We start from the raw sequence: 24,706 nt of genomic DNA on the forward strand, positions 1-24,706 counted from the left end.
ACACACAGCACACACACAGCACACACACACAGCACACACACAGCACACACACAGCACACACACAGCACACACACAGCACACACACAGCACACACACACAGCACACACACAGCACACACACAGCACACACACAGCACACACACAGCACACACACAGCACACACACAGCACATACACAGCACACACACAGCACACACACAGCACACACACACAGCACACACACAGCACACACACAGCACACACACAGCACACACACAGCACACACACAGCACACACACAGCACACACACAGCACACACACAGCACATACACAGCACACACACAGCACACACACACAGCACACACACAGCACACACACAGCACACACACAGCACACACACAGCACACACACACAGCACACACACAGCACACACACACAGCACACACACAGCACACACACAGCACACACACAGCACACACACAGCACACACACAGCACACACACAGCACACACACAGCACACACACACAGCACACACACAGCACACACACAGCACACACACAGCACACACACAGCACACACACAGCACACACACACAGCACACACACAGCACACACACAGCACACACACACAGCACACACACAGCACACACACAGCACACACACACAGCACACACACAGCACACACACAGCACACACACAGCACACACACAGCACACACACAGCACACACACAGCACACACACAGCACACACACAGCACACACACACAGCACACACACAGCACACACACAGCACACACACAGCACACACACAGCACACACACAGCACACACACAGCACATACACAGCACATACACAGCACACACACAGCACATACACAGCACATACACAGCACACACACAGCACATACACAGCACACACACACACAGCACATACACACACATACACAGCACACACACACACATACACAGCACACACACAGCACACACATACATGTACATGACTGTAAAGAGCAAGCACAGGAACACTGAGTGCAGGCAGATATGTACCTGGTCGGTGTCAACATCGAAGAAACCCTGGTAGTATTCAAATGACCATGGTCGGTGAGAACTCTCCGTTAGAGCTTCTTCTTCCTGCACGAGGCACACAGGGAATAATTTAACCGGTATGATCGGTGGTATCGCATCGCAGTTTGCTACGCAATTCTTCTGAGGTGCGAAGCAACTTCAGAAATGTGGCGCAGAAAACTGCGATACATGTTGATTTTCCACTGTACCCTATGATGCACAGTGTACATGCCAGGTGTGTATCTTACGGATGAAATAGATGCACCAAGCTTCAAGTGTTGAGCTATGCATCCTGGCACCCGTTTAGGTTTGCAACTAAGGTGTTACAGTGTACTTGTGGTCTGAGCTTGCACTCTGATCAGCTCTACAGAAGGACAATGTTCTCAAATGTTGAAGACGCAACGTTTTCGAATTGTTATTCAAGTTTGATTCTGCGTAGCAAAGTTGCTATGCAAAAGTTGAAAGTAAATTATTCCCTGGGCACACATACATCACACCCGCAAATATCCACAAGCCCATACCCACATCCACACACATCCACATCCACACACATACACACCTATTGGACCATTGGACGCCCATCGCTGGAGGCGATGATAGCGATGCTACAGCAGAAGCCATAGCAGCTTGTGCTGGGATTGCACCATTCAACAGCTTGCAAGGCTGAAGAATTGACCGCCACTATTCAGCCTGGTCTACACCACACAGCTATGAAGTGGCTTTTTCTGGCCAGTGAATCCCATACACACCCACACACATCCACATCCACACACAAACACACCCACACACATCCACACCCACACACACTCACATCCACACACATGCACACCCACACACATCCACACCCACACAAACTCACATCCACACACATACACACCCACACACATACACACCCACACACATACACACCCACACACATACACACCCACACACATACCCACATCCACACACATACACATACACACATCCACACACATACACACCCACACACATACCCGCATCCTGTACTTGTACTTGCTCACTGCCAAAACTGGTCACGTGGGTCTCCCCGGGAGAGGGGAGAGAGACTCAAAAGGAATCTTGGAAAGATGACTCAATTGGCCATTGAACCACCCAACGGCCGACACTCCCTGAAATCCCCAAACTAGGGTGGACTTGAAATGATCCCACTTATGGGCTCACCACACCTCAGTAAGTGGGTGAGGACAAGGTGCAGAAAAAGGATTGACGGCATCAGGGTATCCGTCCCGGGATCCAACTGCAGGTACCCCTGCCCCCAGTGAAGGTAATACTTGGTACTAGTGTGGGTGGCTAAATCAGAGTGGATCTGATATAAGCTTCACTAGCACCATTGATCACACAAGAGTTAATCTAGCCAGAAGCAGTCCATAGTTAACAGGTATGTATACTTCAAACAGAAAGTATATGAACCCTGAAACCAACAAAGGTGTTAGGTACAACAATACACCTTCAAGCAGCCGAGCCCGTTGGCAACAGGCCCAACACTATCTGGCATAAGTGCACCCACCAACCAAACTAGCTGGCACCCGCATCCACACACATCCACACCCACGCACACTCACATAAACGCACATCCACACCCGCACACATCCACACCCGCACACATCCACACCCGCACACATCCACACCCGCACACATCCACACCCGCACACATCCATACCCGCACACATCCACACCATGCCGACACCCCACACACACACATGTGCACACCCACATACTACAGCAGTACACAAGCACAATACACGACAAGCCACATCATCACCCACACGTCATTGTATGCCAGATTTACAATCTAAAGTACACCTTTTCCCTCTTGGCTACGAAGTACAGATTAATTTTGCGTGTTCCCTGGATTAGGAGGTACGATAGCCTACGACCAGCCACATGACAACATGCAAACTGAAAGTATCATCAGTACATACGGATGAAGAACATGGCTTACGTCATCTTCATCTTCATCAACATCCTCTTGGTCGTCACCCTGTGTGTCATCACCAATAGCACCTGAGCAAAGAGAGCAGAGAACAACGAAATTAATAGAATTCAGAGTACAGCCTGGGCCCCTGAGCACAGAAACCCGGATACTAGTAAGTGAGGTTCAACTGTGCACGCACAAATCGCAATCCACTGAAAATGACCCAGGGCATACGGCAACACGTGAACAGAGCACAATCATGTAGTACTCCACTACCAGAAGACAACTCGGTTGAAATGCTGGTCCCCAGCTCTGACAGCCAAGATCATCGTGACCCGGCCACTAGTGACACAGCGCACAGGCCCCTGTGCTTACACACACACACACAATGTACTACTGTAGAGGGACAATCACTCGGCAGAGGGCATGTACCACCACAAGAAAACATCTTCCCAGGGTAGCAGTAGCAGCCTGCTTCAGAGAAACATTACCGCAAGCTTGTTTTCATAATGCGCACCAGGCCAAATTTATAACTACCAAAACACACGTCTCTGTCGCAAAATACACCGTACGAAGTTCACCGCTCTTGCAAAATACACCGTACGAAGTTCACCGCTCTTGCAAAATACACCGTACGAAGTTCACCGCTCTTGCAAAATACACCGTACGAAGTTCACCGCTCTTGCAAAATACACCGTACGAAGTTCACCGCTCTTGCAAAATAGCAGACAGAACATGATATTGCAAGTGAATTGTACAACTGGGAGAACGAAGCAGACCACAATACACGTAGGGCACTTGAACAAAGGTATGTCTCCAAGGGCAAACATATTATAAGGATGACTCACCGGTGATTGCTGTCGACTCTGCATCACCAATGTACATGTACATGCACACACGCACACGCACGTACGTACACGTGCACATACACACAAACGTACATGTGCACACACACACACCACACACCACACACAAACGTACATGTGCACACACACACGCACACACCACACACAAACGCACACACACATGCACACACACACCGCACACGTCCCCGCACAAGCAGCAAGTCGCAGCAGCAGCAGCCATGGAACAGCAAGACCACACAGAGAAGAATAGTCAGCAATGCAACAACACCTACATATGAACTAACCCTCAAGCCAACATCCCACAGCAGTGAGAAAACTGCCAAAACAGGTTGATCCATTACTGAGTTACATTGTAGTGTACATTGTCAGACACATGCTTTTCATGTGAATGGTTTGCCATGTGTGTGTGTGTGTGTGTGTGTGTGTGTGTGTGTGTGTGTGTGTGTGTGTGTGTGTGTGTGCGTGCGTGTGTGTGTGTGTGTGTGTGTATGTATGTGTGTATGTGTGTGTGTGTGTGTGTGTGTGTGTGTGTGTGTGTGTGTGTGTGTGTGTGTGTGTGTGTGTGTGTGTGTGTGTGTGTGTATGTGTGTGTATGTGTGTGTGTCCCATATGGTGCAGTGGTATGTGCAGCGATTTCCAATCGATAGGTTGCGGGTTCGATTCCCGACGATTATGGTCACACACGTCTTTCTTCTCTTTCTCAGACTCTTCCTGACTTTTCTTTCATTCTCCTGGGTGGTTACCAACAGCCAGTGCATGCCGGAGTATGTGGTGTGATGTGTGTGCGGGAAAAAAAAATGAAAAAGACCAAAAATAGGGATTCACTGGCCAGAAAAATCACTTCAAATAGCTTAGACTGTGAGCCAGGCACCAAAAATCCTGTTAGATTTTTTTTTCGTTCCGACCTTGAGCGTACCGCAATTTTTTTCCCCAGTTCGTTTCATCTACTCGACTAGATACGAATTCAGCTTGTTGTCACTTCCAAATCAGGCACGAACATGCCCAAATAGAAGGGAGAAACTACTTTGGCCAAATCAATAGCCGCCATCGACAAGAACCAAGGTCACAAGAGCTGGAGCGGACTTCTGTTGCACCACTGACCTCGCAAAAATGTACGGTGGTGCAAACCCAGCCGCATCATGACGATGTTTTTTCGTGGTTTAGTATTGTGTGCAGTGCTAGTGCAGCGCAGTGGCAGTACGAACATCATCATGTCAATCATATCAGTGTGCTAGCATGCTTGCTGCTGATCAGTCAAGCTAAACTAAAGGTTTTTGTAATCTGTTGGAGCAGAAATACATGTAGAACGTACAATGTACCTTATCTCCGGAGAGCTAATAACTGTTTCGATCTTTTATACTGAAGTGCTTCAGACTATGATTAATCGTATCTTTCCGCTTGTGTTCTGTACATACAATGGGTAATTTAACTAACGTTTCAAAATAATTATTATTATAGTTCAAATGAACTACAGATCTGTATCTACCGGTATACCCCTGCGGTCCTCTAACGTTACTGGTTACGGTCATTGCTCTACCCTTTGCACTTATAAGTTAGGAAGCAATACAGCAGTACTTACGAAGTAACGTTACATTGATCAGTTATATGAGTGCAAATATACAAATCCTGTATCCAGCAACTTCTTTAACATTATTCTGCCATACTGTACATGTATATATTATAGAGATGGAGAGGGTGAAATGAGCATTGCACCGGATTAAACCAGATTCTCCTGGCTGTTGTTGATGGTCTTTTCCAACCGTTGTCTGGAGAATTCGCTGCTGCTGGGCTTTGTATATTGAATGCCACCTGTTTGTTCTGTACATTATCATTCCTGAAGTGCATTTCGTGGTTGTCGGCACCATTTCATGTGCACTTACCTACCAGTGCATCGTCACTTCGAGTAATATTTAAAATGTGCACGTACTTTATACAATGCACTTATGCGCAATTCTATAATTTTTGGCCTCGTATAGTTATTTTAACCCAGCTGCAATGACGCTTGATATACATTTCTTCGTCCAGTGCCGTTGCCTGCTGAAAAAAGTAAGAAACACCTTCAAAATAGCATGTTGCTATGTCAGTTGCTATGTAGTTGCTATGGAAACGGGGTATGTTAAGATAATTGCTTATTTTGACTTCCCTGCAAGCTTCCCAAACTGACAACAATCAAAAATGATCTTCTATTAGGTCTCTCCACATGCTAAAAGAACAAAATCGCGGTACACCCAAAGTGGGAACGAAAATCATGAATTCATGCACTTGGCTCACAGTCTAGCTGTATGGTGTAGACCAGGCTGAATAGTGACGGTCAATTCTTCAGCCTTGCAAACTGTTGAATGGTGCAATCCCAGCACAAGTTGCTATGGCTTCTGCCGTAGCATTGCTATCATCGCCTCCGGCGATGGGCGTCAAAGGTCAGGTGTGTATGTGTGTGTGTGTATGTGTGTGTGTGTGTGTGTGTGAGAAAGAGTCTCTTTCTCAGACTCTTCCTGACTTTTCTTTCATTCTCCTGGGTGGTTACCAACAGCCAGTGTATGCCGGAGTATGTGGTGTGGTGTGTGTGTAGAAAAAGAAAAAAAGAAAAAAATTGAAAAAATCAAAAATAGGGATTCACTGGCCAGAAAAAGTCACTTCAAACAGCTGTGTGGTGGATACCAGGCTAAAAATAGTGGCGGTCAATTCATCAGCCTTGCAAGCTGTTGAATGGTGTAATCCCAGCACAAGTTGCTATGTCTAACATAGCTATTCGCTATCATCGCTCCCGCGATGGGCATGTCTGAGGTCTGAGGTGTGTGTGTGTATGTGTGTGTGTGTGTGTGTGTGTGTGTGTGTGTGTGTGTCGGAAGGCTACCTTCTTGCCAAAGCATTCGGAAGTTGGACTAGTTTCGGCTCCACAATCCAGTGTGTCGTTACTATAATAGCTTTCATGGCTGAGGTTGTTGGTATGTCTGTTGGCTCTGGGTTCCCAGTACTCAGTAGCCGAGACTGATTGGTAAAGTAACTCCAATTTCAATTCAAGGTACCAGTGAATCTATGTGTCTGCTTCTATCAAAGCAGCGTGCTGTCTATACTGGTTACCCCAGCAAGTGTAGGGCGTGCATAGGTAACTGTCTTGGCCGTTTTATGCCGATGTACTCCGTGTGGTGTAGACCAGGTGTGCATTGGTGGCCGATTCACATGGCTTCGCCAGTTGTGTGGATTAGACAGTTATCTGGCGCAAGTCTTGATCTGTCTCATTCAGATCTTGTTCGCTATCGTTGCTATAAGAGAAAATCTGTGGGTGCACATCCAGTGCATTTGCAGATTTGCGTGCTTCTCTTGCGACGGGCGTATACATTGTACATGGTATGTGTGTGTGTATGTGTACAATGAACATGTGTGCCCAGTGAGACCTGTCTAAGCCAGCCGCTCAAGGGGCCTACAAATGGTCCCTGTGTACATAGTGATGTCATCCAAATGCAAGCTGGCTTGCTGTGGATGGACTCTGTCTCCATGCAAAGGAACTACCAATACGCCACAGCATTCGAAAAGTGCATAGTTTGCACAAGGCAATTGCTGCATAGCAAAGCACTAACGCTAAATGAAATACAAACGGAACTTACGGTTGGCAGTATCGCCACTGCTGCTATCCTGTAGCACAAACAAGGACAAATGTAGAATGGAGGAGAGCTGCACGTCAGGACTGTCAGTAAACTAGCTGCTTCTCGTTCCGTCCCGGAAGCCATTCAGATACGTAACACGACATATATGCAGATACGTACTGTTGCGAGAATATCCAGTGAGTAATACACTGTCAGTAGACTAGCTGCTTCTCGTTCCGTCCCGGAAGCCATTCAGATACGTAACACGACATATGTATATAATACAACCCAACAGTACGCTTGTACGTGAAATATAAACCGACATACAAACCGAGGTAAAGCCGAGGTTTGTATGATGGTTTATATTTCACGTACAAGTGTACTAGTGGGATGTATTATACTTATGCTGACCTTCATACAAACTGACAGTCAACTTCTTCCTGTTTCTATGGTGGCGGTCTATATGGGGTTTGTATGGGGTTTGTATGAGGTGTATACGCCCAGTATAAGCCGCCAGCATGATGGGCAAGTTGACTGAAAGTTTGTATGAAAGGTCAGCATAAATGCAGATATGTACTGTTGCGAGAATATCCAATGAGTAATACAGACCCCCCCCCCTCTCACTCACACTACCACCACTCAGGATTATCATGTACAATGTACCATCAATGATTGTACTATTCTAAACGTAGATCTACTAAGCACACTTTAACATAGTTCAGGTAAATATGCAAAACAAACTTCTACAGTTGAAGTCGTAAGTTATAAATTTTAAGTGCAATCATCAATAGGAAATAGAGTGCTATGTGTCTAAAGAACCGACATGTACTTCGAATAGAACGGTATTGTTTTCTAATACCGGTATTATTATTGGCAATGAATAAAACAAAGTGCGCAGTCATAACAATGTAACAGATAAGTGTACTAATTATTTCCAAAACGTTTTCGTGTGACGATTGTTTAACGAGAGAGCTTGGAAGCTCAGGGCCCTACGCTATGCTTTTTTGCTTGCTCATCATGCATGTGACGTGCCAAAGCCGTGTCAACCCTGGCTAGCGCCAAACGATACTGAAGTAACGTCTGTTGCTACGGCGTTAATATTTTTTGTATATTTTTAATTTTTAATTTTTTTGTTACGTTTCCTGTGAACGGTAGGCATATGCGGATAATGCCGGCAGAAAAATTGGCAAATTCGGTACTTTTTTGGTAAGTTTCCTGCATGTTTGGTATGTGGATAAAGAAATGGAGCAGAATTCGAGGAATTGCCCGCCATAGGTTTGTATGGTTCTGCCAATTTCACTGCTTTTCGAGCAGAATCTGCCACCTTTTCGAGCATTATCCGCACACCCCTAGTGACCGGCGCTGACTCTGCCGATCACGGGCGTTCTGGAGTCGACGCGATGTCTGTCCTGCCGTTTCCTGTGACCGGGGCTGACTCTGCCGATCACGAATGTTCTGGAGTCGACGGGATCTCTCTTCCGACGTTTCCTGTTACCGGCGCTGACTCTGCCGATCACGGACGTTCTGGAGTCGACGGGATCTCTCTTCCGACGTTTCCTGTGACTGGCGCTGACTCGCCCGTTCAGGATTATTTTGGAGACGACGGGATCTCTCTTCCAAAGGTTGTTTTAGCTGACGCATCATGTCACATATTCGGCAACTAACGTCCATTCTAATTGCATTTCTTCATCTCCCTACTTCGTATTTCTTTCAAGAAAATCTCCCTAGACAGCACTGAGTCGTTTACATAATACGACTCCCTGCTATACATCTATATACGTTATAATTATTATGCTATCGGCCTACATGCGATTCCCGGGCTGGTCGACAAGCGGCCCAGCCAGCCTGCTAGTGGGATCTCGGCCTCGCACACAAATCCACACAAAATGTTACTGCACTGAATGCATTCCCCCGATACACTCCGCATATATACTCATTCTCTTGATTGTACCGTATTCTTGATGGTACGGGACAGGTACGGGATAGCGTCAGGCATGCCGATGGCACAAACAAACCAAAATATATTGTGGCCAGCTGTCTTGGCTGGTACGGTACGGTACGGTACGGGACAGATACGGGATAGCGCCAGGCGTGACACAAACAAACAAACAAACACCAAATTAAAGCTGTGTGGACCCTGGCTAGCGCCAGACGTTACTGAAGTAACGTCTTCTGCATAGCTACGGGAATTAAATTATTCTTTCCCTCAAACCAGTTAATATTATTATTATTATTATTAGATAGTTGGAGAGGTGAAGAGTAATGTAGAACGATATCCATGGTATAAATGCGGAAATCACAGAAACAGACATACCTCCGAATCCATGTCGATCACTGTGTCATTACTTTCCGCCATCATCCTGAGCTCGCGTGTATGATTACGTTCTGTTGGAAAATGTCAAATTCTACAGTGTTTTCCTGCGAAACTAGCCTTCTGCTAATCAGGGCTGATAAGGCACTCCACTTTCAAAGCCAATATGGCTAGTGTACTCGTGCAGTTACTCCCCAGTATGCACACACCTCCGCCTATGCGATTGATGAGGATCTTGAACAGATGAGATGGAGACTGTACTTGCACCGTTACAGGACAAAGAAGAAACTGAAACTGAGACAAGACTTGAAAAGTTAGTTGAAAACTCAAAAAATATTCAGCATTGTGAGGTCATTCTAAACGTCAAGATGACGTCATAATCTACTACAGTTGAACATCGATTATCCGACCACCTCTGGGCAGACAGCTGTCGACGTCAGGCGGTGTTCAGATAAGGCAAATGTTCCAGATAAGAAAAAACTGTCACTCACACACTTTCAGTGGTTATTAGAGAGGTTCTGCAAAACGAAAATGTGTACGAACTTTCGCTCTACGTCACGAAGTGAGAAACTTCGCACGAACTTTCGCAACTTTGGACGCGAAACTTGCAGGGAACGCGAAATGAACTTTCGTAGGAAGTTTCGTGAGATTGGGTCATGTCGTACGTGCACTTGGTGCGTGCAAACTACGAAAATGTGCAGAACAAAAAGTTCGTGCGAAAATTCGTACACATTTTCGCAAGGCCTGTCGCGAAACTTCGTTCGAATTTTCGTTGTGCAGAGCCGCACGACCTTTTTACTTTTCAAAATTTTCGTATTTTTTGAATGGCTCACTACATGCACAGTGCGTCCTCTACGGCACGTGCGCCCAAAAAAAACTGTTACGGATAATCGAATGGTCGGATAGTCGATGTGCGGATAATCGATGTTCAACTGTACAATGATGTCGATCTCTTTAAGGGGGGACGGGAGGTTCAGAGGGTCAAAAAATGAATTTCTGAGTTTTGAACTTTTTGCTATGGAATCTTGTCTTAGGATATTTGAAGCGCCAGAATTTCAAATTTGAGCGTAATCGGTTTAGTAGAAGTGGAGTTATGAGCTAAAGTATGTCGAGATAAATTTCAAATGTAAATACTCAAATGTTTACAATTGCCTAAATTTGTGATTTTGGTTTAGTCCAAAATCAAGCGTTTTTGATTCAACTTCGCCAGGTAAGCGACCCTGGCTTCTGTTTTTGTAGTCATGGAGAGCTGCCACGTGCTTCCTTGATCGCGTACGCGCGTATGACGTTCTACAGCGCCACGACGCCCACGCGAAGGAAAAAATCTTTGTTTTTTTGTTTGTGATCGTGAAAGTGAACAATTTTACATGGGGAACCGAAAGAGAAGCTCCAGCAGCTCTGGAAGTGGCCATAGGAGGAAGAAAAGGAGATACTACGCCCCAAAGCAGTCAAGCTCTGTACCAGTTGTGGAAGAAGGCACCGTTGAAGCGGCGCAGAGCGCTTCCTCTCGGAAGATTTCGTCGAGGCCAAAATGGCTTAGTGATATTATTATGATCATGGAATTTGAATCTGAGCTTGTGTGCTCGAGTGACAGTGATTCAGACGAGTCGTCCAGTGATAGCTGCCAGGAGTATGATGATGATGCGTTCTATCCTGATGTTGAGGAGTCTGTCTCTGGCTACAAGATCGTGGATTTACAGTGTCTCCAGGAACTGATGGATCAATTAAATTTACTGTCTGTAGGAAGTGCACGAAGGGAGACATGATCGTCAGTAACTGTCATGACACTGGACTTGGATCGACCCTGCGACTTCAATGCGCTTTGTGTGGACACAGTGGAAGTACGTCTCTGAGCAAGAAAATTTGCAGGAGCTATGATCTGAATTGACGATCTGTACTGGCGATGCGATGCATTGGACGTGGCCATGGTGGACTCCGAAAGTTTTGCGGCGTAATGAATTTTCCTGCTCCTGTAACGGAGAAAGCGTACCGCAGCCACCAGGAAGTTGTCCTTGCTGCAGCCGTAAAGCTAGCTGAAACTGACATGGTTCAATCCGCAGCTGAGTTGCGTGCCATGACAGATTCCACCCACGTCGCAGTGACGTTCGACGGCACTTGGATGCGCAGGGGATAATTCGTCGCTGTATGGTGTGTTCGCGTACATCTCCTTCCAGAGCGGCCGTGTACTGGACATCACAGTGAAGGGTCGATACTGTCACGAATGTAAGATCTGGACTGAGAAGAAGCGAAGTGGTGCAATCACGGAGGAAGCCTTTTCAACCTGGCTGGATAATCACAAGTGCAGCATAAACACAGCGGCATCTGCACCCGGTATGGAGAGTGAAGCTGCGTGCGATATTTGGCAGCGGTCTGTGGGCACACGCGGAGGCCTCATAAGAACCCTCTCCCAAAGGCTGTGTTCGAAGTCGTGAAGCCCATCTACATGCAGCTGTCCGAACGAAGTCTGCTGGAGCGCTGCCAGATGGGTGCAACGCAGAATGCGAACGAGTCGTTCAACAACGTCATTTGGAGAATGTGTCCGAAGGAAGGCTTCTGCTCCGTCGACACCGTTCAGCTGGCAAGTAGTTTGGCAGTGCTCAACTTCAACAACGGCGCTATCACCTTGCTCAGTGTGCTGAAAGAGTGTGGATGCATTGATGGCAATCACACGAAGGCAGCGCTTGAGCTAGAAGACCAATGGCGTGTGAAGAAGTCCCTCCGCAAGTCATCAGCAGTGGAAAAGGAGAGCAGGAAAAGGAGAAGGAGGCAGAGGAAAGGCTGGGAGGAGACCACTATTGAGAAAGAGGGCACTACATATGACAAAGGTGGTTTCTGAATGGCAACTTCAGGTCAGATATGTGAAAATATTTCAGTAGCACTCCGCTATCAGTCCTTTTTATGTAATTTTTAGGTGCATTTTTCACTGATTTTAGGGGTATTATGGGCACTCCGCGCAGTTTTGTAGAAATGCTGTACATATCTTGTATGTAAAAGTATATATTTTCTGGTTCTGTACGGTCCATTCTAGATCCGTTGCCTTCTTAGGACACAAGATCTTCTGTTAGAAACAAAATAATGGACCTTGAACTTCAGTCAAGTTATCTTGCGCACGTGCATTGTTATTTCAAGGCTGCAGTGGCACACCATGGGAACTGTAATCGCATTGTGCTTAGGCAACAGCCCTAGCCCCTTGGTACCTGATCATTTTGCAGTGTTATGTGTTTATCTTCAAGTGACCATGTTTGAGAAAAACTGCGCAGAAATCATGCCCGGCTATCGCATTTTTTCCAAAATTGCTTTCCTGCATTTCTCCATGATACCAGTATACTTTCCACAGTTCTTGGTTGCAATGTCGTCAGTGGATGTCAAGGAACATATACTGAAAATTTGAAGGAATTCTGATGTTTGAGTGCTGAGATTCAAGCGAATTTATAACGGGCACCGCAATATGGCCAGCGAACCTCCCGTCCCCCCTTAATTATTTGCTAAATCCTATACTACAATGCAATAGTATAGGATTTTGGTCATATTTTTCAACTCAAAATGGGTGTGGCATGAGAATAGCAAAAAGTATGTGACCTTCCTTGCTAGGTCTTAGTAGATATCGAGAGTTGAATAAGATTTTTTTTCAAACACTAACATCTCAGGCTCATCTCCTTGCTCAAGGCCTGTGCCCTACATGTAGTTTTCGATTCCTATATACCGTATTTCCGCAAATAAAAGGCCGTCCTCGTATACAACGCCTTCCTCGTATACAAGGCCGGGGCAGGGGGCGATTGAAAAAATAAAAGACCGTCTCCGATTAGAAGACCGGGCCTACTAAATGAGTCTTTGTTCTTGTGTTAAAAATAGAAGACCGTGCTCAAACTGTGGGAAAAAAATAGAAGACCGTGCTCAAACTGTGTAGAAAAAAATGGAAGAACGGGGGTAAAACTGTGTGGCGAGAAATAGAAGACCAGGGTCAAACTGGGTTGAAAGAATAAAAGACCGTCCTCGAATACAAGACCGTCCTCGAATACAAGACCGTCCTCGATTATAAGGCCGGGTTAGGACGAGGTTGAAAAAATAGTAGACCGGCCTACTATTTGTGGAAATACGGTATAGGACTTTTGAGATTTTTTGGACCTTGTTGTATCCTTAAAACTGGTAGTTTCATGACGGCATGTGCGATATGTCATCATGAAACCACCCCGTGCCACACCTGCAATGTTCTTCTGCACATTCACTGCTTCAGTCCTTTCCATGACAGCAGCTGAACAATTATGCTCAAATTTCCAATTATTGCTGAAAATGGGTATTCATCAGAAATATTATCGCCCTATGAATCTAAAATGTAAACATTCATGCCTCAAACATATTTACAACTTCCATGAAAACCATTATGCCGTTATTATTGGTCGTGATGACCACTGTATAATAACAACGGCATAAAAGGCACACATTTTCAAATCCTATAATTATTATTATTATAATTATTATTATTACTTGCATGTACGCGTTGGAGTCAACCATGCAAGCATGATCCACAACTTCGCTTATGCTGAACATGATAAACGGGACTATGACAGGGGAAAAAAATGAGCTAGAATGATGATAACCATTGAATAATTATGATAATTACATCATATTATAATATACAGTGTAGCTCATGGGTATTGAAGATATATCATTTATGAATATGTCTATTGCAAATCCTATAAATCAAGAGATATAATACATATGTCATTACTACAAAGTACAAATGTACATGTAGTATCATGGCGATAGATGAATCAAGAGTACATAACCCCCGCCCGTGGCCCGGGGGGTTATGTAGTGATGGCCGCATATGCGCATGATGATGGAGCGGAGAAAAGAGTGAGAAGCTGTGGGACAAAAAGAAAGGTGAAGGTAAAGGAGAGGTACAGGAAAGGGAAAGGAAAAAGGCACCACAGCCAATGTCTCACTTCATCTAGTTTTTGGTTTACTCCTTCTTTTTCCTTTTATCTCCTCTATGATCGGTTTTTCGGGCCTCTTCTACAGTCCATTCACAAAAAGATGGGCCCTGGCTCTGGCGAGCTCCCGTATTAGGCGATTTTCAAGATTTTATCGTACACAGTGCAGTGCTGTGAAACTTGAAATTTGAAAAAGGGTCCAAAAAGGGTACCTGAACTGGGGTTCGAACCATACAATGCACTGTTGCAGGCAGGGTCAAACAGCCTGGATTTTGATGGGTTTTCCCAATTCAGTGCTCTTGGGGCAAAACCTGGCCGAAATCTTATTCTTCCTATGGCTTGCTTTTTGAAGAAATAGACTTCAGAAACATAATTGGAAGAGGATTCCATAGGGGGTTGCAGAAAAAAACTCTAAAAAAACTCAACGTTTGACCCATTTATGGCCAAAAGCTAGAAGTCCATCTTTTTCTGAATGGACTGTAAGTTGTAGTAGTACATTGTCAGACTCACAGTACTGTTCAATGTGAGCCACCGAAGTAAAAATTAATGACATTCAATACAATGCAATACAATACTATTTTTGAAAAACAGTGTGGTGTATGTGTGTGTGTGTGTGTGTGTGTGCCGTGTGTGTGCCGTGTGCCAGTGTGCCGTGTGTGTGTGTGTGTGTGTGTGTGTGTGTGTGTGTGTGTGTGTGTGTGTGTGTGTGTGTGTGTGTGTGCGTGTATGTGTGGAGGGGGGGGGGGGGTACATGCAAACATCACAAATCATTCACAACTTGAACGGCACACTATAATTTGTATGTATTCGGCATGAAAATGATGCGTGCGACCCGGGCCCCATGGGATAAGTTTTCTGAGCAATACAGTATTGATCAGGCCAGATTCCTCTAGTCACGGGTGGCTGTGCCTGTAGTATACTTTTTTTCCGAGGTAACGGCCTCTTTACGGGCAAGATAAAGTCATGTAGATGTGAAAAAATAGAGATACCATGAAAAGCCTAGTAAAATAGAATTTTATCAAGTTCCAGTACAATACATTGGAAAACTCCAAGAAATTTCACGTAAAACAGACGAAATTCAGTTCTCAATGGCCGATGCCTATCCCAGCACCATCCTGCGTCGACAGGCCTGTCAGGCGCCTTCTGGACCGCGTAGCCGGAGGTCGACTGAATGGAACACTGCAAATTGGGTACGAATTCGCACCCAAGCCATGATGTTCGAAAAGGGCTTGTCCCGGCACTTGAGGGCGAGGCGACCAGCAAGCCGCTTCTCATAGCTGGCGTATTCACGATGCAGCACCACATCCGTGCCGGGAATAAACCAGTGGTGTGAAAGACCCACGGAGGTCCTCGGAGGCCTGTAGTATACCGGCACATACATGTCACCCTCCACCATGGGCCATGTACGCCCGTCACAGAAACACGCAAATTGGCAAATGCACTGGATGCCGTACATATAGACCTACAGATGTTCGCGACACCCCCCCCCCCCCCCCCCCCGCCAAAGATCTGAATGAAACAGATCGACAAGACATGTATAGTGAGAGTGTACACCCTGGACCCGGTGTCTGCTACCAAGTTGTATGAACAGCTGCGTTGATAGAATCACTCCATTGGACCGTGGAGGCAATCAATGGGGCAAGACACAGCCTCTGTTACCCCAGCCAGTCATTTTTAATGACATTATTCTACCGGCGTAGCAGAGTCTTATATAAATGCCTGTCGCATAACGTTATAGAAGCCTGTTTTGAATTTAACCCCGATTTCCAAGGTGGACCATTTGCGCATAAGCCTGGCTTAAATTGCTGTCGGAATTCAATTGGAATTTGAATAGGAGCCTAGTCATGACATCCCGGATGTCAATCTCATGGATAGGCATCTACAGGAATACTTGAAGCTGGGCTTTTGTACACAACCTGATCGTGACTGTACCAGTTCTCTACCAATGGTTTGAATGAGCTGCGAGCATCCATGGTACATTGGCCAAGATCCTCAGCAAGGGACTACTCCGTGGAAATAGAACAGCTCTGAACCTGCGCTCAGGTCACAGTGGCTGATTCAACAAGGTGTGCGCCAGTCACTGCAGTCTCAGTGGGACTACAGTGACCTGCACAGTACATGTACATGCCCCCCCCCCCCCCCCCCCCCCCCCCGGTGGTATCTCAACTAACTGAGGATGGCAAACCCAGGTCATGCACCTCCAAACTGCAGCAGCTGGCCTGAGTGGAACAGCTGGTGGCTAGCTGTGCATGGAGCACATATGGAAGCGCATGCCCGATTACTGAGGAGAACAGACACGTGCTCGAGTATTGTACCTATCCAGTCAGCTGGAACGTCCATCCGGACCTGAGGAAAACCATAGCCGTCCCCCCCCGGTGGTATGATAGTATGCTGTTGGTAGCCAGGCATTGGAATGCTGGGGGGGGGGGGGGGGCTAGTTTGCCTCAGGAAGAAGTCAGGCATCGACTACCATGCATTTTGTTTTCCCTATTCAGTCGCTAAGCCCGGAGATTTGCCCGCGCAGACAGTTGCATGGTTATCGTGGTGGCACATGATCTTGCACACAAAAAATGCCCATGGGACAGCTTTGAAAATGTACATCATGAATTGAATAGCACAGCATAAGTAGGCTACGAGTACACTGACTGGGCCCAGTGTGCATGCTTGGCTTAGCTCTAACACATATGTGCGTAATTACTATGTAAACGAGTGAGTAAACGACAACACTGCGATGCAGCTTCTTTTTTTCTTACCGGCACTTAGACTTGACCATGGAGTAAAAGAAGAAGCAAGACGGTTCATAGCTACGATCACGTGGCCTGTCAACGACAACGCAAGTAGCTTATGCCGTTATGGTGGTGGCTGTCATATTCCTCCATTTTGATCGACTAGCTGACAACGAATGGACGGGTGTTTGTTGTCGTACTGCAGCGATCAAATCTGACATTCTGAACCGGCGGACTGAGGCCTGGGGAGGTTTACGAACTGGTGAATGGCGGCGACGACCCGGAGTGAGCAGCCACTCGACAGCGTGCATTGAGTGCAACTGTGGTCGATGGGTGTAACTCCTGGAGAAGTCAGTTCTGACACTTATGCCTCCCAATCCCACATCCTAACCTCACAGCAGCCAGACCTACAAGCAAGCCTAGCCAGGACACCAGCTCCATCGCAGCTTGCCGCCACAGCAACAACGCAACAACGCATGCCTCCATAGTACTGGGCTTTCGGTCTGCCCACGCCGCCTAGCTCCTGCATAACTCAGTTCGTCCGTGTCGTCGTCCATTTTACTTCGCTTTCCCGCAGAGTTGGCGCGCGCGAGGAAGATCTCTCGCTCTGGCGGTGTGTATCGTAACTTCGTAAATGACGGAGCCGAACACAATGGCGAGCAAGGAGGTCGGTTTCGAGGGCTTGTTGTCGGCTGAAGGCAACGCAGGTCAGCCAGGTAAGCGTATAGCGTGCACTTGGCGGTGTCGATTGATGCAAAAATCATTGCCACATTGTCATTGGTAGTTTCACGCAGGATTGCGTACCTAACAGTTACTGGTCGATAGCTGAGGCTCCGGGAAACGGGCAGAACATAGACTAATTGAATGGTTTGGGACTCCGGTCTAGAGTGTAGGGACCCCAGGCCCAGGCAAGCCTTGTAGTTGGCGGCAGCGATCATTCCCAGCCGAGCCGCTCTGCCCTGATGACTCCTGACCGGCTCCAGAGTCCTGAGTGTTCTGCGATTCACACTTGTGAACCGTTGGCGTCAATCGCTTTTCGTCGGGCGGGTCAAGAAGACCAAACTTCTGAAGTAACTGTGCAAATGGTAGTTCCAGTTCTAGCACGCACTATGTCACTATGTCACTATGTCTTCTTCAGGGGTAGATCTACTCACTCTATGCCGGCAGACCGTGGTGTACGGAATGAAATCGTGTAGTTTATAGAACTAAACTAAAGTTTTAGTACATGTAGCACCTAGGCTATAGGCCTAGTCAGTACTGTAGGGTCCGGGCCCAGTGTAGGCTGGACGGATACATTATAATTATTACAGCGAAGGTCGGTTAATCCGTCGGATGGACTCCACGATCCGGCGGACGTGATTCACACATGCAGTGCGGTAAACCATCACTGAATCATGATGTCTGATTGTTGTCTCGGAGCCCGTTGACCACTTTGACTATCCATCAGGCTCACTCCGGCTTTTCTCGATCCTAAATGAAGCAAGTACAGTCCTTTCTCATCATACACGCACATCGCCACTACTTACTATCACAGCTTCTGGGACAATTTGAAATTTGATTAGCTTACGGAAGAGCACGCCGCAAGCCAGTCCCGGCAATAATGTTGATTTGAGTTAAACTCCATCTCGCGACTAGGCATATGCGGATAATGCCGGCAGAAAAATTGGCAGAATTCGGTACTTTTTCTGGTAAGTTTCATGCATGTTTGGTATGTGGATAAAGAAATGGAGCAGAACTCGAGGAATTGCCCGCCATAATGTTTGTATGGTTCTGCCAATTTCACTGCTTTTCGAGCAACAGGATCTGCCACCTTTTCGAGCATTATCCGCACACCCCTACTCGCGACCACCTCAATGGGCATTTTCACACTTTCCTCGGTACCGCGATGTGATGCACAAACCGGGATGACGACGGATGTAGCCATCCAGTTGTTTGTCTTCATCACTGTACATTCGTAGATGTGTGTGTCCATGTGTGTGTGTGTGTGTGTGTGTGTGTGTGTGTGTGTGTGTGTGTGTGTGTGTGTGTGTGTGTGTGTGTGTGTGTGTGTGTGTGTGTGTGTGTGTGTGCATGTGTGTGTGTCCATGTTTGTGTCCATGTTTCTGTGTGTGTCCATGTACGTCTGTATACATGTACATGCCTGTGTGTGTCTTGATTTCCTGTAGGTGTTTATTACCAATCTGGCCAGACTGATGCCCCAGTCGAGTCCCACCCGATGGATTTGGCGCGTGACCGAGCGCAGACAACATCGGGTAGTGCCGCGCATGGCGTGGACAAGGGTGATGTGGGCGTCTTCTTCCGCGATGGTGTCCGGCGCATCGACTACGTGATGGCCTTCGAGCCAGGGCTCACCGACGACAACAAATGGCGGCAAACGCGTGCTGAGAAGCGCAAGATCTTCGAAGACGCCCTCAAGGACACATACCAGGTGGACTTGGAGCACGAGGAAGAGTCGAACGACGGCAAGACGAACTTTGTCAAGCTGCACCTGCCGTTCCCGACGCTGTGCAAGTGGGCTGAGATCCTTCTGATGCGCATGCCACTGAGCATGGACAACAAGCAGACACACACAACGCTGGAAAGAGCACTGGAGTGCTGCTGCTGTGGCAACAACCCGTTTGACTGCGACCTGGAAGAGGAGCCCAACCAGTACACAGCCCTGTTCACACGGACCATGGGCCCAAAGTTCATCAACTTCGACAAACCCAACATCTTCTTCTCGCCCGCCCAGCGCAGCCGCATTGCCTACGAGATCTTGTCCAAGGCGCGCTATGGAGAGGGTGAGCATCACGATGAGGAGTCACGCGCTCACGAGAAGACCAAGATTGGCGTGGAGCGCCTGCTCGGTAACAAGTCCTACGTGGCAGCATACCCACTGCACGAGGGAGGGTTTGAGGCGGACGCCGACATCAACGCACGATCAGAGTTGTACCGAACGTGGGGAGACTGGAGGCATGGCAATTGGTATCGATTCCAGCCACTCGATCACATTCGCAACTACTACGGAGAGAAGATTGCCATCTACTTTGCCTGGCTTGGCTACTATACGTCTGTGCTTATTCTGCCGAGCATAGTCGGTCTGATCGTTTTCATCATTGGCTTGATCATTGCCTACTCGGGTACCACCAACGTCGGTGCACAAGTATGCAACCTGGAAGGCCTCAATCGAAGCTCGTCGCTCTGCCACAACAGCTCGCTGCTGGGCCCCAATGACCTGCAGTGCCGAGACGTTCTCATGTGTCCGTTGTGCGATTCGGACTGCGATTACTGGCTTTACTCGTCTGCGTGCACTTACAGCAGAGCTACACTTATCTTTGACAACCCAGCCACCGTGTTCTTTGCCGCGTTCATGGCGCTGTGGGCCACGTTCTTCCTGGAGTTCTGGAAGAGGCAGCAAAACGAGATTGCCTACGACTGGGATTTGACAGACTTTGAGGAGGAGGAAGAGCGACCTCGTCCCCGGTTTGAGGCCAAGGTCCGCCGCTTGCGCCCCAACCCGGTCACGCAAATTGAAGAACCGTATCAAAGCGAGCCCTCCTACTATGTGAAGATCTTCTCTGCCCTGTCAGTGATGGCGTTCTTCGTCATTCTTGTTCTGGCAGTGCTCATTTCCGTTATCCTCTACAGAATTGTTGTGGCAGAGGCCTTCTACAAGATCGATACCATCCGCAGCCTGAGCGGCATCCTTACGACCGTCACCGCATCGCTGATCCAAGTCATCATGATCATGCTCTTGGGGAAGATTTACGAATTCCTCGCCGTGGGCCTTACCAACTGGGAGCTGCATCGCACGCAAACGGAGCACGAGGACTCCTTCACCTTCAAGATGTTCCTCTTTCAGGTTTGTACCTGCTATAGATACCAAGTACAACATGGTGACTGGCCTACAGCACTATAATTATACTGTCTGGAACTAGGTTACGAATGAACGCGCAAAGAAAAGGTTGAAGTAGACGACAACAGTGTCCAAGAAAATGTAGGCTGCATGACTACTAGCAAGAGTACATAACCCCCAGTGGTTATGTACTCTTGCTACTAGTAATACATTTGAATCGTATTGCATTGTAGGCTACTTTTCAACATCAAAACAATATATTAATGCTGCAAACAAGTGACATGGTTAGAACAGTGTATGCACATGCATGTAAGGTAGTTTGTGGAGCACAGTGGTGGCAATTGACATCTGGTCTAAGCATGTATTAGAGACATGCGGTTGACCACATACTATGCAGTTTGGGCATAGAGCTACAGAGAATTACACCGCCACACACCACAACGGCGTATACTTCTGAACACGAATCAAAGTTTGAGATTGTGTGTGTGTGCGCGTGCCGGTGGATGTGTGTGTGTGTGTATGTGTGCCGGTGTGTTTGTGTGTGTGTGTGTGTGTGATGTGTGGTTGGTGTGTGCGGGCGCGCGCGCGTGCATGTGTGTTTTCTTCATACACATGCTTGGTATTGTACTTGGTACAGTTCTGTAACTACTACGGGAGTATCTTCTACATCGCCTTCTTCAAGGGCAACTTCGCCGGGTACCCACCAAATTATGACACGATCGCCGGCTACCGATTGGACGAGTGTGGTGCCGGAGGTTGTCTAATTGAGCTGACAATTCAGTTGGCCATCATCATGGTGGGAAAGCAAGCCTTCAACAATTTCATGGAGGTGGTTCTGCCCAGAATTAAGGTACATTGCATATCGCTTGTATGTTTGTGTTTGAGCATGATTATCGAATCTCTGATCTAGATTAGATCCTTGAACTGTTGTCAACAGGTGAGAAAAATAAACACACACACACACACACACACACACACACACACACACACACACATGCACACCACGTGCACACATTCTCTCCTCCCCCCCCCCCCCTCTCTCTCTCTCTCTCTCTCTCTCTCTGAGTCTCTCTCTCTCTATCTATCTAAGTTATCTCTCTCTCTCTCTCTCTCTCTCTCTCTCTCCCTCTCCCCCCCCCCCCCCTCTCTCTCTCCGTTGGTTTTCATAGCCAGCCAGCTTTAAAAGTACTAATAAGTGCCATTACCACATGTTGAGGTGGTAAAACAATGTTGCAAGTTTGTTTTGCTTCCTTGATCTTGCTCTGCTGTGAATCAGGTCTACTTGGCTAAGCGTGACAACACTGACCAACCACCAAACCGCTGGGAGGCCGACTACGATTTGAATCCCCTTCCTGATCATGGACTTTTCAGTGAATACCTGGAGATGGTGCTGCAGTACGGATTCGTAACCCTGTTTGTCACGGCCTTCCCACTGGCACCTATTTTCGCCCTGATCAACAACATCGTTGAGATTCGCCTGGACGCAAACAAGCTGTTGACACAGACACGCCGGCCGTTTGCTGACCGCGCCGAAGACATCGGCATCTGGTACGGAATTCTCGATGCGTTGTCGACCTTTGCCGTCATCACCAACGGCCTTGTCATCGCTCTCACCTCCGGCTTTGTTCCTCGTCTTGTCTACGAGCGGACGGTGAATAACAAAGTCAGCATCTACAATGAAAACCGCACCAACGACAATACCGTTGCTGGCTTTGCGCTCTACTCTATCAGTGTCACCAGCCATGCTGTGTTTGAGGAGTTGGAGAACGCGACAATGGGCGGCCCCAAGCCACTGAGCAACAGCACCGTGCGTGCTGACTACCTCGCCAACAACCGTGACCTGAATGAAGGCAATCTGGTGTGCGGATACCGTGGGCCAAAGCGGGGGCGCAATGATGGTGACGGCGTAGCCGAGCTGACAAGCTTCTACTGGCACAGCGTGGCAGGTCGCTTGGCATTCCTCATCGCCTTTGAGCACATCGTGTTCTTCATCAAGGCCATCATTGCCTGGCTTGTGCCCGACATTCCCAAGAGCATCAAGCTCCAGCAGCAGCGCGAGGCCTTCCTCGCCAAGACCATGCTACGCGGACAGGATCCGGCTGCTAACGCGTCCGCAGTCAACGATGATGATTGAATGGTCGTCTACAGGCAGCAGAATGGCATGCGTCGACGCATCGCGTGGCAATGAAGCTGTTTCCTTTATCACCGTGGGATGGAGCCTGATGCATTAACCCCCCCCCCCCCTCCCCCTCCTCCTCGCAGTCTTCAATTCGCCGAATGATGCATTGACATCATTCAGCGGACTAAGTAAATCTAGTTGTCGGCAAATTTTCTGTTGATACTTGCATCTGCTTGTCTCGAATGTGATTATCTCATTGATTCAGTGTATGCGTACTGCATGGTACGTCACGAGGCATGCATAGGTGATTTGCTAGGTGTGATATGCCAGGTCAAAGCTAGGTATTATCTTTTATAGAACAACATTAGAGTACTATCTCCGTAGGTGATCATGAGTAGAGTGTGAACAGCACAATTTCGTCTGCATTGCCTTATATTTACAATGGGTAGGATGCAGTGCATGTCCACTACTATATGCCAGTAGATATCATCATGTCTGCTCAGCGTCAATGTTCGCTCCGTGCATTCTTCATCAATTGTATTTGTACTGCTGTTGCTAGTCTTGTACTCATGCTACTTCTACATGTAACATGCTACTTACACTCAGTGATGTGCATACCCTAAGCCAAAACATCTTGCTTTGAAGGAATGACAGTTACGTAGCACTCGAGGCAGCATTCTGAACTCCACACTGCGAGTTGCACTGTGAGTCGAGTTACAGACCTCACAGACCCATCACCAAGGAATACATGTACAGGTCAGACCTCGCTACAACGACCCCCGCTATAACATAAACCTCACTATAACGTACACATGTGAATGTCCCTGCCGAAACTGCATCACTTCTGTACAACATTTCCTCGCTATAACATAATCCGCTATAGCGTAATGTTCGCTATAACGCACTGTTTGCTGGGTCCCGGGCGCACGGAGACCTCAGCATAACGTAACAACTCCTATAAAAAAGACTATGTACACGGCATGCATGCCTTCTCGCGACGAATTCGAGACTGAGACGTCCACCTCGGAAGCAGGGAGTAGTAAAATACCGGTATTTTACTACTCCCATTACTTTTTATAGGCTCTAATCTTGTCACATGATTGTACAAGTACACGCACTACATGACTCTTGTCACCCCTTTGCTGCCAAGCCTGTAGTCTGTACACATCTTTGCTAGTCATCATCATACCTGTATGTAAAACAGTACAGTCAGTACGGTTGTAATCAGTAGGTGAAGGGCGTCGTGTTGACATACATATTGCATATTGGTGTGCCCAACTCACTATAACATAATTTCCCCCATCCCCCAGAGATTACGTTATAGCGAGGTCTGACCTGTACCGGCTTTGTTGGG

The 24,706-nt window shown here is 47.3% G+C and overlaps 2 protein-coding genes across 2 annotated transcripts in view; one reads left to right on the forward strand and one right to left on the reverse strand.

Moving 5' to 3' along the window:
• LOC135805012 (protein YIPF1-like) overlaps positions 1–10,062 on the reverse strand; it is a 35,669-nt gene extending 25,607 nt beyond the window's left edge. Inside the window, exons 1-5 of the mRNA XM_065318998.1 lie at positions 9,742–10,062; positions 7,449–7,476; positions 3,826–3,843; positions 3,005–3,066; positions 1,024–1,107 (exon numbers count right to left, since the gene is read on the reverse strand). Coding sequence (XP_065175070.1) covers positions 1,024–1,107; positions 3,005–3,066; positions 3,826–3,843; positions 7,449–7,476; positions 9,742–9,786 — 237 coding nt within the window. The 5' untranslated portion in view covers positions 9,787–10,062. The remainder of the gene's footprint in view (positions 1–1,023; positions 1,108–3,004; positions 3,067–3,825; positions 3,844–7,448; positions 7,477–9,741) is intronic.
• A 7,475-nt stretch (positions 10,063–17,537) lies between these two features.
• LOC135805014 (anoctamin-7-like) lies at positions 17,538–24,038 on the forward strand. Its single transcript, XM_065318999.1, has 4 exons — positions 17,538–18,114; positions 19,564–21,239; positions 21,871–22,083; positions 22,510–24,038. The coding sequence occupies exons 1-4, from the start codon at positions 18,033–18,035 to the stop codon at positions 23,365–23,367; spliced, it is 2,829 nt and encodes a 942-aa protein (XP_065175071.1). The 5' UTR covers positions 17,538–18,032; the 3' UTR covers positions 23,368–24,038.
• Positions 24,039–24,706: the final 668 nt, after the last annotated feature.

Source organism: Sycon ciliatum, chromosome 1 (genome assembly GCF_964019385.1).
Source record: "Sycon ciliatum chromosome 1, ocSycCili1.1, whole genome shotgun sequence".
In the NCBI taxonomy this organism is placed as follows: domain Eukaryota; kingdom Metazoa; phylum Porifera; class Calcarea; order Leucosolenida; family Sycettidae; genus Sycon; species Sycon ciliatum.